The sequence below is a fragment of the Lonchura striata genome, chromosome 4 (assembly GCF_046129695.1).
Source record: "Lonchura striata isolate bLonStr1 chromosome 4, bLonStr1.mat, whole genome shotgun sequence".
Classification (NCBI taxonomy): Eukaryota; Metazoa; Chordata; class Aves; order Passeriformes; family Estrildidae; genus Lonchura; species Lonchura striata.
In genome coordinates this window covers 22,695,157-22,712,646 of record NC_134606.1, presented here as the reverse complement: position 1 = coordinate 22,712,646, position 17,490 = coordinate 22,695,157, and the positions used below count along the sequence as shown (strand labels likewise).

The 17,490-nt window shown below is 36.9% G+C and overlaps 1 protein-coding gene across 5 annotated transcripts in view; it reads right to left on the bottom strand.

Moving 5' to 3' along the window:
• Positions 1-11,116: 11,116 nt before the first annotated feature.
• FAM114A1 (family with sequence similarity 114 member A1) overlaps positions 11,117-17,490 on the bottom strand; it is a 30,701-nt gene continuing 24,327 nt past the window's right edge. For all 5 annotated transcript variants that reach the window (XM_021533164.2, XM_021533166.2, XM_021533168.2 and 2 more), the window contains 3 exons: positions 16,611-16,683; positions 14,592-14,645; positions 11,117-13,209 (listed from right to left, as the gene is read on the bottom strand). In XM_021533164.2, coding sequence (XP_021388839.2) covers positions 13,099-13,209; positions 14,592-14,645; positions 16,611-16,683 — 238 coding nt within the window. In that variant the 3' untranslated portion in view covers positions 11,117-13,098. The remainder of the gene's footprint in view (positions 13,210-14,591; positions 14,646-16,610; positions 16,684-17,490) is intronic.

The window sequence follows — 17,490 nt, the reverse complement described above, 5'->3', positions numbered from 1 at the left end:
TTCAAGTGCATAGACCAGATGATGGCTACTTGCACGCATGATATTATTGTGTATGGTGATTTTTTTAGGTTAAAAGCTTAAGGAGTTCCTTCTTTTATACTTCTATTTAATTTGGATGGAGTTTTATTGGAAACTCAATATAATGTCTTGCTATCTTTTTATTGTGTTAAAAAATTTATGTACTGAAGAGCAGTCTGATTTTTGTGTTTCATGTGGAACCATGAAGATGAAATTGTACATTGAGAACACAGCTAAATAAAAAATTTTGAACAGCTTTGCTGACAGAAGATTAAGTAATTCCATAGTAAATTAATAACTAAGCTAGATAATTTTTTTAGTGTTTGAATGAGGCTAGCTGGGTTATAGGATAGAATATTATAGTTATTAAAATACTGACCTCTGTTTACGTGATTGTCATCCATAGATCTTGTGAAGACTTACGAAGTTGAGAAGTTGTTATTATAACTATTTAAAAAATGAGGCTGCCAGGATACACAAAGTCATGATATGACTTGGGAACTCTGTGACATAACTGAGAGCAGTTCCCAGATCATCTGAGTGCAGCTGTTTGCCATTTGGACTCCGTTTCTGACTAAGCAGGTGTTTTCCAGGCCCCATTAGCTTTTCTGTAGGGCAGCTTCTTCCCTTTCTGCAGGGAAGAAGCAACTTAATTTTTTTTTATTTTTTTTTTTTTTTTTTACTCTTGGGTTAAAAATAAGACATTTCTAAGTCTGAAATAGGATGTCTGCTAAGCAGGTGCTCACCTGTGTTCAGTGCCTTCACTTATACAGTCTTATGGCTGATCACTAGCATGCTTTGTTAATTCTGTTCTTCTTCCAGGATGCTGCATTCACCTAAAACTCATATTTTAGAAGCAGGGTCATTCCCATACAAATTTAACTTTTGTGTTGCTGGAGGTGGGAGTAACTGTTGGGGTGACCTTTTGCTTTTATTACCTTAACTGTTAGGAACTAAAGGATAGAAAGAAGAGACTGAACAGCTTTTCAGATTTTGGTTGCTCTGTGAGACAATATATGAGATCCAAGGCACTTTGGGCTTAATGATTCCCTTTCCTTAATCTCTGTGTGAATGACTGAAAGAAAAATATTAGGTATCTTGAGAAAGCACAAAAGCTTTGTTCAGTGCTGTACAGAAGCAGGCTTGCTTTTCCAGATAATCTTCCCGTCAGAGGGACAGCTGGCAGTGAGGTGAAATCCAGATGTGATATGTGGGAATAATGCTGAATACATTGTAAATTGTAATGTTACATGACATTGTGTGGAAATATTATTAAAGAATGCAGCTGCAGAAACTTAGATCTAGATCTTGCCTTTCATCATGTTTTTTTTTTAATATGTTTCTTAAAGGAATGCTGTCTCTGAGCTAAATACTCTGTGAAAATAAAAAAAAAGCACCTTTTGCTTTAGTTTTGCTTTACTTCCGGCAAAAAACCCCTTCTTCTCACTTCACCTGATAAGGTCAGATCCACATAATTGCTTCATGTGTCTGTGAGTGCCTCAGTTCCAGGAAAGCTTGCTAGCTATGAGTACTTGTGGTAACTGAGGCTGGGGAAGGAAATAGTGATCTGCTTTAAGCAGAAGTGCTGGCTTTGTCTCTGTGAAGTCTCCAGAATATTGCTAAAGACTCGTTTGCTCAACTGAGAGAAGCTGTGTTACAAGTACTGCACATGAAAGCTAAGTACTGAGGTTGGAAAATGCAAAAATAATCAAATTCCCAGAATTGCCAAAGACAGTTCTAGACTACATCAGCTTGATGAAGCGTGGGTTTTTCTCTGAAGGAGGAGGTGGGGTGGAGATGAGAAGTACCAGGGAGTTTCCTGATCAAACCCGTCATCTTTGTATCACTGACAGCTTCTCCCCTGAAGCATCTCACTGATAAAAGAGCCTCAAATAGGGAAGGGTTCTAGGCAGAGCTAGAAACCTGAGAGCTCCACTGGGGATACTGCTCACGTCTGCCCTTCCCTGCCTCAAACCTGGCTTCTGTCTGGTTGGTAAGAGTTACCTCAATGCCTGCCCTGAATCAGACAGGCAAGATGAGTTATACTTTTCCTCATCTTCAGCCAGCTGGAGCTGTACTCGGAGAAATCATTAACCACAGCACAGTGTTTGATTTCTCTGTCAGGAGACTACCTACACAGCAGCTGTGGTAGGTGTAACAGCAGTTGTGAGGAGGAGGAAATGTAAAAGCAAGGATCACTCTGATCATGATCATTATAGCTAATGAGCTGGAGAACCTGCTGATGGCCTCAGCAGTGGGCCTTAACAGAACACACTGAAAGATGAAAGGCTGAAAAATATTTGTTTTAGCCATGGGAATGGTCAGGAGAGATCTATTTGCCTACTCTTTACTTGTCACTCCAGTCTGCAACAGTGAAGTATTGCTCTTACTAGTAGATGGAGAGAGATATCAATAATCAATTACACATTGCAGTTTTCTGCTGTTTTTCTTCTTATGACAAGAAAAAGACATTTCTTTCTATAAATGTATTTTTAAGTCTTTATATTTAAGACAATACTCTTGATTATAAAATGTAAATATATTGATAAACATATGACTGTGCATGTGTTTCCATGTTTATCAATACATTTAGATCCAATTGTGTGGTCCATCTATCCTGTGTGTGCACACAGAAATGCACCCAAATGCTTTGTTATTCACTATTGCACTGACAGCTAATTCAGCTACTAAAAAATGCTAATAAAAAAATGTTCTTCACTTGTGCCTTTGCCAAAGGTGAATATTTTCAGCATATATCACTTAATGTCTCTGTGTATTTTCACGGTAACTATTACAACTACACTTGAGTACCAAAGGTAAGAATCCTCTGTTTCTTCCATATTTCATTAAACTACCATATTAGCAACTGTCCTGGAAAACAATGAATCAGCCATGTCCCTCAAGTGTTGAAACACACTTTACATATGTTGTGGTTTAGGAATGGTATTTTCCAATTCAGTAGTCCTGCTAAAACCACACTGCAGCTCGATTCCCCTCCCCTCCAATTGGAAGCACAAAAGGCAAAGACCATGGCTTGAGATAGGCACAATTTAGTGGAAACAGCAATGAGATAAGAAAACAATAACAAAAGGTATAGGCAAGGAAACAATATACATGGAAAGCCTGGGACAATATTGACTGGCTTTTCCCCACCACTTTTCTCCCCACTGGAAGGAACACCCTTCTACTTGAAAGCAAGAGTCCCTTGTCCCTGCTCCTGGCAATGACCTGAGGTGGTATAGAATAATCTCCTAGCCAAAATATTAACTCTGTCCTGGCCAGAACCAGGACAACATATGACAGCTGTCAGTGTATTTTCTTAGTACTGTGAGAAGATTGTGACATTAATTACCCCAATTTTGTTTAGATTGGAAGCATGAACATTTTATTCAGGGCAAATATTTGCACTCAGGGCAAATATTTGCATTCAGAGGCAATGCTGTTCAGGTAAGAGCTAGAATAAGGCTCTGGAGACATGACTTTTCTGTCTCTCCTAATGACACCTCTTTACTAATTTGCATGGGTGTAAGAAAGAACTGTTTATCTTCAGCTAAAAGAGAGAGTCCATAGTGCTTTTAATAAAGCTTTGCTTGCATCAACTCATACTTTTAACTTTAAGAATACTACTTCCATAAACTATCATTTTCAGCAACTGTGAAATGCTATGTGAGCATAGTTTGAGAAAACATGAGGACTAGCACTTCTGAATATGCTTGATTCAATGGCCATTCCCTAACCAGTGGGGGCAAAGAATAATTGAAGTAAGAAATTAAAGTGGGCAAGTCAGAGCCAAATCATCGTACCCATACATAAGATGAAGGTGTTGGAGCATTCAGAAATACGGTTTTCTTGATGGTTATCCATGAAATCATTGTTGAGTAGGGAAGGTTTTGGCTCAACTTTCCCGTGGAGGCTAAAGAAGCCTGCTTCAAGGAGTGACTTTCTGTGTCCTGCCCTTGTGACAATCTGTCTTTCCCTGGGGTGGGGCTATGTGGAGTCTGGGCAGACTGTGCAGGGCTCACTGGCCTCTCTCATTCCAAAGCTGCACTTCAGTCTTAGAGTGGTTAGGGCAGAATAAAAGCCACATGTTTATAGCATGAAGAAATACTGTGAGCTCTCTCCTGCAGTACCTCTGTCTTCTGCCTGTTTAAGAGGAAGCAGCACTGTATTCTCTGAATCAAAGGCAGAGTTAATAGATTTCATGAATGGTTAGGGACAGAGCAGTGTTCTGTTTGGGGAAATTAGAGAGAGAGACCTGACAGTTCTTGAATGAAGTGCTGCCATTTTATGAGAAAAGAAAAAAAGAAGAAAACTCAGTGTCTTAAAGCCAACTGTTGTGGACTTTTTTTCCTTGAAAGTGCACGGTGTTATGCTCTGAGCTGATGCTAGATCAAATTCACACAAACTGGTCACTATTACCCAAACATTTTATTTACTGCATCAATCTCTTTGACAATCAATGCCTCAAGGACAAGATAAAAGAATCTTGGTGTCCTGCATCCCATTAATTCTTATAATAAAACTGGTAGACATGTCAAAGACTGTATAAAACTAATGAGAGTTCCACATCAGCAGCTGCCAATGATTTTTAATACACTGCCTTTTGCCATCTGTCTTTGTAAAGAGCTTTGAGATCCTTGAACACCTAAAGTGCTTCATGTCTCTGTAGTTCTTTCTGAGTGACAGTGTAGCGGTACAGTTAAATAAGACAAGTTGGTCTCCAGTGAATATAGAATTTAAGGCACAATCTTATCTTCAGGTGAAACGGATTATAAAACTGGAACATAAGGTAGATGACAGATAACTGGCAGGGACAAGACATGGTGTATGGCTAAAAAGGTGAAAACCTCTGTCAAAGAAATTGTAAAATAGAAGAATTTGATTGGTCCCTTTCCTCTCTTACAATCTGAGAAGCATGTGGGCATGAAACCCCCTGTGGGAAAAAGGGTTAGCACAAAAGATCAACAAGTGTATGAGAGGCTGACTCTTATCCACCAACATTCAGATTATCATAGCCATTATTGTTTTCTAATGAAACACTCCCATAGGAAATTAGAGATTTGATTGTGCATATCCCAGTCTAATCCCAGGAAATTTCAGTGCAGGCATATCTAGAGTATTACCTGGGCTTTGGCTGACTCTGCTGCTGCTTTCCTGAAGAGGTCTTTAAATGCCATCATTGCTGAACTTCGTAGCACAAAAAGAAAGTGCAACTAAAAATATTCTTTGCCTGTTTTCCCTATGTGATTGTGGCTTTACAAAAATGTTTTCATATTTAAAAGAATCTGTTTCTCATTTGTCTTAAGCAAGGCACCCACACAAACAACAGAAGATAGGAATTATGCAGAGAGAAAACAGGAAAACTCTTAAGACATTCTAGCAAAGGCATGTAAGACATTCTAGCAAAGGAGTGAGGGGAAGATTGCAGTTAAGGTATTTCATGCAGGCATTTGTGAAGAACAGTAGGTGTGATTTTAAATTCCTGGGATCCTTCCAATTATCTTTTTGACAGTTTTTCTGAAAGGATAATTTCAGTGCTTGGAAGTAATAGTACTGTTGTTAAACTTATCATAAAATTTGGTGTGAAGCTTCTGAAGGGAGGTGTTCTTACTAGTACTGACCTAGTGGCTTTGTGGGTTGGCCATTTCTGTAAGACTTCATTTTTTACACAGTAATTCTTGTTGATAACTGTGATTCTATGATTTATGCCCTCAGGCAGCTTTAAATTGTTTTCAGAATTATATACACTCAATTACGTATTTATTGTTTAAATATAATGAAAGGTAATTCCTCCTGTTTTTCCTTCTGCAAGAGGTTCTAGTCTTAATTGCACATTAAAATGACAACTCCTCTCAGCACAGAAAAGCTCACAGAATCAGATTGCTGAGGACATTCCAGAGTACTTGGCACAGTTACTGGGTCCTGCACTAAATGCATGCCAGGCTGTGTTTCTCTCCAGAGGAGACACTAAGGGCTCCCAAGGGAAGCACTCCTGCTTACTGGCAGAACTGGACTATACAGGGCACTGTGCAGGTAGTTTAAACCCACTGCTCCATTAGCTGGCATCAATATTTGATGCAGTCTATCCTGCCTACACTTGTCATTTTCTAGCTCACTTTAGCAGCTGCTGCCTCCAGTATGATTTCACAGCCAAGGAACACTTCTGAATCCAGTTCCTAACATGTAAAAGAAAATGTAGACAGATGTTGTAATCCAGCCTGCAGCTATGGGAACTACCAGAATGGATGACAAGCTATATTTGCTTTTTCACTCAGTGTGCAAGTTAGAAGTACAGAAGTCCTGTATTTCCACTCCACCCCCTCTTCTCCCTCAGCATGTTACAGTTCCCTGAACAGTAAGAGAAGCTTGATTGGAATCTGTGCACTCTGGGAGCTGCAATCCAAATTCAAAAGTGTCATTGATGGTTAGTGAGAAGCAGTTCACTTGTGAATGTTGAAAAAGCTGCTTTCATTTCGTTATTTCCAAATTTGTCCTGCCATATAGCCGAATAGAATGGTAAATTGAGTTGGGCACAGAAGAGTACTTCAGCTAGGTGGATGTGGTGAGTGTTTCTGGCTCTGCTCACCCTTCCATTGCCAGCTTCCCTGGAAGTGGGTAAGGCCCCGTGTGCCTTGCTCAAGTTCCTGTATCACACTCTTGTGGGGCAGGTACCTAAGCCACCACTCAGCTGCCAGGTATCAGTCTCAGTCTTTTGCCCCAATCTGATGTGCATCACCTATTTTGTCTGCCTTTTAGCTATAATGTTTTCTTTTGTAATAAAGAGGAGAATTCATTCTTGTGAAAGTCAAAATTATGACATTTAGGATAAATTAGAGAAGACTTACCCTCCTCTTTTTTTTTTCTGATACTATTTTCTTTAATTTTAGGTATCACCCTATGAAATATCAGCACTTTTGGATGAAAGAAGACACATCATACACCACAGAAGAAAGCATCCCCATTTCCAGCTTGGGGGGCTATGTTAGCCATCTTTTCATGGGAATGACAATTACTCGTTTTAGTCGACAAGTTCCATTTTTTCCATCGTAATTTCTTTGTATTTAGAAAATAGGAATAATGGACAAATATGTTTTTCTGCATAAACAACTTTGATAGCAGAGTACAGATTTCGCATCTATTTTCTGTTCAGGATTCATACTTAGTTATATGGTTGCAAGATAATCTTTGTGATGATTACATATTTTTATCAGGATAAGCATTTATTTATTTTATATATTCCATAGGATAAGAAGTCTGTATAAAGCTAGGAATTATCCTCTACTTTCATGAAATGAGCACAATTTTCAACCTACTTAATGCTCTAGCTGACTAAGATGCCTAAAAGATACAGTTTCTGGCTGTTCAGAAGGGTGGCCAAAGTATTACAGAAGGAAAGAATTCAGTAGGAAGCATGTTAGTTTCTACAGTAAACCAGGAAGACCATCATAATTTGTGTAATATCTTAGCAGATAAAGAAAAAAATGTGGAAAAATACTAATTTGGCTTCAAATCACAAGATCATAATTATTATAAATTTCTAATAGCTCATTAAGACATGAAATAGGTTTGTACTTTTTGAGAAATTGCATTTCCATCTTTTGTTCTAGCTTGGGTCATTAGCATTCCAACCCATTATCTCTTGGAACTTTTCCTTACTTTCCATTTACTACTGCTCCTCTGAGTGCAGTGGAGCTGTTTGGGCTGAGCAGGGTCCCAACTCCTTTGGTGCTAACACATGATTTGTGGGTACCGCTTAGCCATCAGTTACTAGGCAGAGACAGAAATTGCCAGGACTTCAGGCTCCCTTGTGCTAAATCCATCAGGATGAACAGATTGTAAACTGCCCATTGCAAACATATAGGCAACAATTTAGCATCCAGTTAATACTTCATTACCTCCATTCCTTACATTTATACAGCCTTTCCCTCCTGAAGCTTTCTGAAATTGAATTTTCCAGTCTACACTGAGCAGTTCAGATTTAATAGGAAGTTATGAATATTAGCTTCTGAATGATTTGAGTGCATATGGATATTTTTGTATTTTGTTGGATAAGCCTGAAGTATTTGTTTCTATTTTTTTTATTACCATCTTATTAAAAAAATAAGAGGAAAATATTGTCTTGATTTGGGGGTTTTTGTTGTTTGTTTGTGGTAATAAAGCTTCTCAGAAGCAGAGTTTTTCAGAAGCAGAGTTTTTAATAAAGGCTATAAAGTAAACCTCTCACAATTTGCTTCTTAGTTGCTTCTACCTACAAAGCGACATATTTGTCTCAATTCAGTACAGAGTTGCTAAGGCCATTTTGGTCAGTGTTTACATACTTCAAGTGATTCAAGCTATGTATCACTTTTCCCCTTCAGTAATCCAGAGATCTTGACAGGAACAGCCCTACTTCTTGTGACCCAAACTTAATTTTCTTTCTTCTACAATTTCATTCTATTATTATTATTGCTATTTTATTATTATAACCTGCCTCTTTCCTTTTCCTCAAGACAAATAAACCATGATTTGCTATTTTATTACCCAAAGTTATCCCACAGCTCTCCAAGTGTTTGGTTTTACTACCCTGGAAGGTTCCATCTTCCAAGTTACCTTTAAGAACCATAAACAAGAAAACCTAAAAGGCTCCTACAAGCTTTTCTTCTCTGCTTAGTAAAGCTTACCGTGTCTTCTAAGATCCAAACTACAGGAAACAATGGAAGAATGGGGGGACACTGGTAAGTACGGTAACGAAAAATGTGATCCTGAAGTAACTCCGGTTGAGAAAGATTTCAGGTGATTCCTGGTCCAACCTCCTTACACTGGAGGAGGGACTGAAAACAACCGGTTTAGTCTTGCCATTTTCTCCTGAGGTTTGGTTTCTCTCCTCCCACATCCTTGTAACTACTTGTTCTCATCTCTGGCTTTGTCAGAAGCGAACATGTCAGGAGATAAAGGATGTCATGGTGCAGCCTCTCAAGCACAAGATGATGGGCAGGAGGGAAGAGCCTCCGAAATAAACAAGGGGAAGGAGACATAAAGGTGGAGGAGGGATGCATGTGTGAATAAAACTGGTGGGGAAGGTGGAACCGATGGAACAGAGAACGTGCAAAATGGACATGGGGCTGAACTGGCAAAGGGAACTGGAGGGAAGGCAGAGACCATCTTAAATGCCAGCACCAGATAAGCTGCTGATACAGACTCTGAGATCTCAAAGGGCTGGAAGAGCAGGGCTGCATTTTTCCAAATCTATTAAATGGGTTGAGGGGCTTCTTAAGGAGTTTAAAAATCAGTTGAATTACCTGGTGTTCTGGGTAGGTCCTCAAAAGGCTGTAATGGAAGGCTGTGAAGAGGAGATCAAAGTTGGGAGACTACTAAGGAGTTCTTAGCAAAGGTGTGCTCAGGGACTTCTGCAGGGCAGCTAAAATAGGGAGAATGACCACTGTGGATCCAGAGTGATCAAATAAACTGTTATTTCCTATTATTTTATTTTTCCTATTTCCCTTCTATTCTTTCCTTTGAGATCTTCCTCTTTTAATGTTTCACCTCTGACTACCTTTCAGTTCATGCAAATTTTCATTTAACTTCAGAAGTGCATTATTCCTGTTCTGCTGAGCTAATCAGATGTCATCTCTTATTTATTCTGAAAAATGCTGAAAAAATATTTTTACAGAGGCTTTTCTCTAAACAAACCGCGAAAATTGTTCTTATTTCCAGAGAGCACATTCTTTTGTTTTTTCTTTTGAAAATAATTTCCATCTCCAAATATTTATATTTAAAAATGTCAATGAATTTTTGACATTTTATTTTCAATTTTTAATTCTAAAACTGCACACTGTCATCAATATGAATGCTGAAGTAGAAGACAGCATGGAAAATGTATAAGTTGCACAATAAAAGCAGTTTCAGCAACAAAGGTTGACCTGAGGCAGAATAAAGTGTTTAAAGTCCAGAAGGCTTTCCAGTCCAACTGTAAGAACTTCAAAGTAGGTCAGACGGGCTGATGTCATTATGTTAAACCTTACTCTGAGATGGTTTTCAAAAGAACTTAGGAAATTCCTTTTCCACGCTCTACATTCTTCTAAGACTAGCAGAAAGGATGGGGCTGTCATCTGAAATAGAACTGGAATGTCTCAAAAAATAACCCTATGATCTTGGTGAATGCTTGTATGATAGTAACACTTCTGTGAATCAGAAAAAGAGGGGGAAACCTGTATTTGTCATTCAAAATACTGTGGTGTTTCAGACTCCTTGAAATTGTTATGAATCCTGACTGGTGAGTGACACCAGACATTACTGGTGACACACATCATTAAGAACCATCCCAATTGGTAATGACGGTGATTTTTGTACTGTGATTTTTGATATTACTGAAAGACATTTTGGAGCAAGATATTAAAGGCTTCAGTGGGTGATTTAAGCAGCATGATAAAAAGTGGAAGAGACAGTTCTTTTGTTCAGCTGTCTCTAGCAATGGACGCTGGAGTGTAGGAGGAACTCATGGGGAAGAGATGTTTACACACAAGTAGACTATATCCTAAAAAGCAGTAAACAACTTAGAACTTGCTTTGGTTTGTTTACCCTGAAAAAACCCCAAACCCAAGAAAAAAATAAGTCAATATCCTTAATATACAGTAAATTACTTTTTTAACAGTCTAATTCCAGCTCATTCTTCAGGGATGGCCTGTAACTATGGATCATCTGCAAGGCAGTAGGTATTTTTGCCATTGTTTTAAGTTTCATCCTGACAAATTTTGAACTCAGTCAGTGCACAAGCCTGCCTCCTTTCTCGCTGCATAACAGGGTGGGTGTGCTCCAAAGTGAATGGAATGCCATGGAAAACACATCCGCTCAAGAAAACAAGTAATTTTCATATATACTTAAAACCTAGTAGCTTGCCAAGTGCCAAGGCACAGTGTACCAACCTGGAAAAGGGTGTGATGAAAGGAAGAACACTCTCCATTAAAAGTTTAAGGCAACATCTGTTTTTGTCAGTCTCCCAGTAAAATCCCACTCATAATTCCAAAGGTAAATCAAAAAATCAGAAAGTAAATTACTTCACTGAGAATATACTCCCATCACATTATTCTTCAAACCACTCCCTTTTAGTGTACTGCCTCAGTTCAGTATTTCAAATTATTTATTTGACTGGTGGAAAAATATGAATCAGTGTAAACAAAATATTCTGGCTACACCCATACAGTACTTTTCTACTTAAATATTATTTATCTAAAATTGATTTAAAATTATATGATATTCAGTTTTCCTAGGATAAGATGGCTGAATCTAAGATCAGATGGGAGTATCCCTATGCTTACATACTGCCCTGTTCCCCTTCCTATATTGTGTGGATGTAAATACTTTAAGTCTCCATGTTACTTTTTATAGCTTCTTTTACTTCAGGGTAAGGTATTCTTATATAAGTAAGGGTATACTTCAGGGTAATTTATTCATAACTATATAATTTAAGCAAGACAATGAAACCTCTAGTAAGGAGTATCTCAGATAAGCAATCTTTGTCTTAAGAATGCCCCTCAATGATTTCAAAAATTATCCCCTGAGGCTTCTGATATTATATTCAGCCTGTAAAAATAAACTTGAAGACTGTATATCTTCTACTTACCCAGAAAGATATCTCTATGTCTGTTAAGTTACAGGGTTCCAGAAAATAGATTTTGTGTAAGAAACCTTATTTCAGGGATAGGGAAAATAACAAAAAATGGAAAAGTCACCATGAGTGTGACAGCAGAACAGGGACCACAACAGTGTAAAACACAAAAAGACCTTTCTGTTCCCTTATTTGGACTCAAAGTGGTTACCATGTGAAAAGCATATACATGGTTTCTCTTTTCTATCTAACACAGAAACTGCCTCATGAAAAATTTCATTATTTTTATGATGTATGAACTATGCTTAAAAGTATTAAAATGTTAACTGTAAAAATTAGCATTTAAATACAATTAATGGGTATACCAAGAGAGAAAAATACAAAATAATGGAAAGAAACATAATAAATGACAACAATTCAAAAAACAGGCTATGTAAAATATTGGAAGGTTCTTCCTGTCTAACAGGTAAACTAGCCTATACAAATTCTTAGGTCCAAAGCTCAATATTTTAAAGTAAAGATATGGACAAATTAGCATGGTTGATAATGTTGTTATGAAATATCATTCCTATTGCTTGCTTATGCTCTAACTATTGTCTCAGAAAAAAGATGATTGCTCTGACAGATGACTTCCACAGCCAAAGCAATTCTTTCATAACTTCTTGCTACAACTTCTATTTCTGAACAGTAGGTATCAGTAAACCCCATATATCTGAGAGAAGGTTGTTCAGCAGGTGTTTCAATTGCCAAACAAAAGGGAAATTTTCTACCCTTATATATTAAAAAAGATTACTTTTGTCTCCTGTGCTGTTCAACCACTGAAATGATGAAATAGACCTAAATTAATATAAACTTATGGGTCAGCAAGTACAGAGCTATACCCGTTATCTTAACTGGCTCAGAAAATTTCTTTTCAGTATAATTCTTTATGCATAACCTCCATAATTTTCACTTAGTAAAGTTAATACCTACTGCTGTGCAACTCCTTCAATACAAAGTGTTATATTAGTGGCACATATTAAAATGATGTTATTATTTGCTACTGGAAATAATACTTAACAAGTTCAACACTATGATAATTTGTTCATGTTGGTGAAAATTAAATACTGAAACCATCTTCTGAAATATACTTTTTAAACTGCAGTTATAATACAAACAATATAGATGGTAATTTGAAGTCAAATGCTTTAAAGGACTTTACATTCCAATTTGTTTCATACGTTGTTTACAACTGAAAGGGACAACATTTAGAATCTGTATTTAAGGCAATGCTAATATCAATAAATTTCTGTTTAAATTAATGCAAAGCATGAACTGCATTGGAAAAGAAATTACTCGTTTTACTAACTACTTCTAAAGTCTTAAAGTCTGAAAGAGTTTTAAAATGGTCAGTACTGTGTGTGCAAAACCGCATTTAGTGTCTTCAAAGAACTCTAGTGGCCAGACATCTCTTGTACCAGCTCTTCTCTTGGCACAACTCAAGGCTTCGGTTGCTGTCAAGCTGACAACTCCTGGGCTTTGGAACAACTGCTCTGGATATGGGAAATTTGCAGAACTGGAAGCAGTAACTGGAAAGCATCCTGAATATAAGTAGTACTGTTGCAGCCCTAATGGGGAGAGAAAACATGTAGTTTGTAGTTCATCAGTTCATCAGTAAAGCTGCCATGTACTTCAGGAATGACACTGGACTTTTTTCCTTTTTTTTTTTTTTTTTTTTTTTTTTTTACATCTGCATCATGCTGTATTAGCATATATCTTCACACATGATTTTACAATCTGTAGATAACATAACCTGAATAAATGTAGAAAAACCTGACTGCCACTAAGTTTGAACGCTAAGACAGTTTTGTTGGTAATATGAGTAGAATAAAACGCCACAATGTTCAGAAGCATATTTGACTTTTTAAACACAGCTAGTCTTTCCATCAACTGAACTAATTTTGAATTTGCTGTAGGTGTGAGAAGTGTCACTGAAATTAAGAGTTCAAATTATAATGGTTTTAACATGTAGTATTATTTTTAGAATTTCTAATACTGAACAGTATAGTGGCTTGTAATTCTCCATGATCCTAGACTATATTAATACATATTTGTATACAACTATGGGATTTATCAAGTACAAAACACTGCATTCCACAATTCTAAATATTCCTAGATTTTCCAGTTCCCAGAGTGCAGGAAGGTAAGTCAGCAGCAACAGCAAATGTACCTTTATAACAAAAGGAACTGCATGGTAAACTTCATTACAGCTCTATTCAACTTTTCATAATTTTCCTCAAGGGTATTGTAAATTCAGCAAAAGTGTCTATCGTAAAGCAATCTTTTCCTTATTTTTAAGGTTATGCAGCTATTAAATACAGAATGACAATTTGTGGTCACTACTGTATGTTTATTTATGTGTGATCTGACAGTTAAAAACTTGTGCTGCAGTTCCTATGAGTTTTAGGACTTTATGAGGATATTAATTTATCTCAACCTCTTCTTGGTAAAACTGAGGTATGTTTTACTCACTGTGCTTTTTTGAAGAAAAATAGATCATAGTGTCAAATAAAAAAAATGACTCATGAACACTTTGGTGGTCTGAGACATAGTCATCCATGTGCTGATCAAGGCTGTTGCTAGACTGTGAATCTTTGTAGAAATCTAAATGCCTGCAGATGAGAAACACTGTAGCATACCTACAATCCAAATTTTAACGGAAAGAATAGTCTGAGACTGCAACTTGTTGCTGTGCTCTGATCAATACAGCATCAGAGTTTCAGAGCTGGCCAGCCTCACTTCAGTCATATAGCTCTTAAGAATCCTCAGTAAATGCAACCTTACTTCTACAGTATTTGTGGGAGAGGCTGAACACAAAATTTATGTGGTGAACAGTCAGAATGATATTGTCATTACTTTTTAAAAAGTTTTTCCTTTAGAAATAAATGTGTCTGTCTCATTTAAAATAATTTTATTAGAACATTTTCTAATGTGAAGAGATGGAGCTTACCTCTAACAGCACACTGTTGATGATGGGGTTAAGAACCTCTGCCTTCATATTGTTCTGTAAACCAGAACACAGGATGAAAAGCCAGGTCAAAAAATACACTTAACAGCAATATACTAATATCTGAGCTGTGATTTTATTAATTATGTAGGGGTTTTCTTTCACCTTGATTCTTACTCAAGACTGTTTACATCAGTATTGCTAGTAACTGTGTCTGCATTTCAAACACACCTCAGTACACCCTATCCATTTCTATCACAGAGTACAACGAACTAAGAGAGGCCCATGGTCTTACTTCTTCATTAATGCAAGTACCACAGAGTTTCAAATTGCCTACTTTCCTAAAGGTGTGATGTTCATGAAATGACACTGTTTGTCTGTCTATCATGACCTTTTCACATCCCATAAAATTTTTAACCCCTTGCTCATTTTCAAGGACAGAAAAAGGAACAAGACATGTCAGAAGAAAAATGAAGTTCTTAGAAGTTACACAAATATCTGTGGTGAGGACAAAATGAAAGGTCCAGAGTAGCTCCCCTACAGAAGGAAAACCAGGTGAAACTCAGATACCCAAACTGGAGGCAGCACATGTGCTGGACAGTGCAGGCTGGCCAGTGAAACAGCTCAGCATGCATGACATTCTTCTCAGCCATCAGATAGGAAGAAAGATGGATACAATGAGTAGTGACAATACTAGAGGCTAGAAAATCAAGATTCATTAGCTCCTCTACTTTTTAAAATAGCAAAAGTCCTTCCCTTTTTTATTCAGGCTGTTCTTTGCATTGTGGTTCTTTAGAACAGCAGTAACCTCCAGCAAGAGTTGTTTTCTTTCAACACTGAACAAAATACTGATTAATTTAACTGAAGGATTTCCACTTACAACCTTGTAGCTCTCATATTACAGATTTACAGAAACATGAAACTTAATTTTAGTTTGGAGAAAGATGGCAAAACCATCTTGGCAAGGAGAGATGGTTAGTGAAAAAAAGCACATTTTTACTCTTAGTTACAGAAAATCCATTACAAAATGCATGTTTAGTGGGCCAGTTTAAACTTTTGTGTGAAATTTATTTTTATATTTTTGTGCATGCATTTATTTCAAGTGTCCTACAGATGTATGCTAAAGTACAATCCCAAAATGGAAAATAAGCATTTTTTCCTTACAGTAATTGGAAGTTATGTAAATTATTCATAATTTAAAAAAGGAAATAAATCATGTCCTTTACAAATAGCTATGAAAAAACATGCTCAGAGATGTGCTGGAAGAGCTAATGGAAAACTGGAAAAATTTCCTTTTAATTACATTCATGTTTTCATGGAACAATCAGAAGAACCAGAATTTGCTCTTCTCTGATGTTTACAGAACAATTTCAGCAACAGCACAATTTTTACCTCTGAATCCTGCTATAATACTGAGATGTCAGTCATCCTTGAAGCTTCTTGAAAGGCAGGATTCTATTTCTAGCAAAGATGTTCACAGATAAATGGATGTTCTTAAACAGAGTATCTTGTGATAAAAGACAGAGTGATTTTTTTTTAAGTTGGACCAAACAGATTTTCTAATCTCTTAAACCTTTTGAAAACACTGCAGTGCTAAACCAGGGGATTTAGTAAAGGGTAAGAACACAACTCATGAAACCATCTTAAGGTACTGTAAATACAGTCTGCTAATGACTTTTATACAAATGTGTTCAAAAGGGATAGGTCGAGTCAGAGAAGAAATTATCATCAAGCTCTGTAACTTCAAAAGTGAGGCCCTTCAATGTGAAAAGTGTTGAGTGGTGATCAGGAAAAACAGGAAGTGGTTTCTAGAAAGAAAGATTTTACAAGGCAGGGGACACAGTGTCATCTATCAAGGCTTATAAACTTTCCTGCTGTAGAAATGCTCTGTGTTCTTGATCTGAGGAAAGAAGCAGTCTCTTTGCTGATACAAAGACTCTGGACCCATGTAAGAATTTCTGTTTCAAGAGGTGAACTACGTTAACAAAAGCCCAAATGCTACAGAAAATGCTGTCATCTTACCCCTGCTGCTGTTACAGAATCAGAAAACTTCTTTGATAAAGATGAAACTTCATTGCACATGGCACTTGTTAAACTGGTTTAGAAAAACAAGAGAGACAAATATAAAAATACATCCTTGACCTATTAATAGATAAAAACCCCATGACAAACTTTATCTTGGAAGCAAAGATGTTCTTAAAGCAATTTGGCTTCTAAATATTTTTTAAAAATGTTAATGATAAAGCTTTTATATTCCTTCACTGAAAAATCCACTGCTGACTACAGCAGCAAAATGATGTGTTGTTGCACACACCAGTCTTTTTTGACAGTGAGAAGTTTTCTATATGAACAATAAAACATTACTCTGTGCTAAAAGGAAAAGCCCATTTGTGGTTAAAATATGAGAGAACAATTCTGTTCCGAGATCTTTCATTGTTTTCCTAGACATTCCCAAGTGTATCCCATAGGACCTCATCCTACAAGGTGCACTGTACCTTAGCTCTGATTCTGATAAAAGACTTAGTAAGTGTTTTGTTTTAGACTGAAGTGTTCCTATGGACTTTGCTATTCCTAGTAGCATTCTTAAGGATAAGCACTTGGTTAAATATTTTACTTACTTAGGAGTCAACTGTTTAAAATATCTTAACATGAAAACTTAATGAAGTAAGTAGACAATCACTAAAGAGAGCTAGAGATCTGAGTTTAGAGTCCCACTAGACAGACTGGCTTCTTGAAATTCTGGGTGTTTCACCATGGTTAACTACAAAGTTGCTAAAAAGTGTCTATAGTTTAGAACTACAGATTGATTTTTGTATATTTCTAGCAGATAAACACTAGAAATGAAGCTCTGTTGGCAGATAATAGGACTGCATTATATACTCTAAAAGCAAATTCCATATAT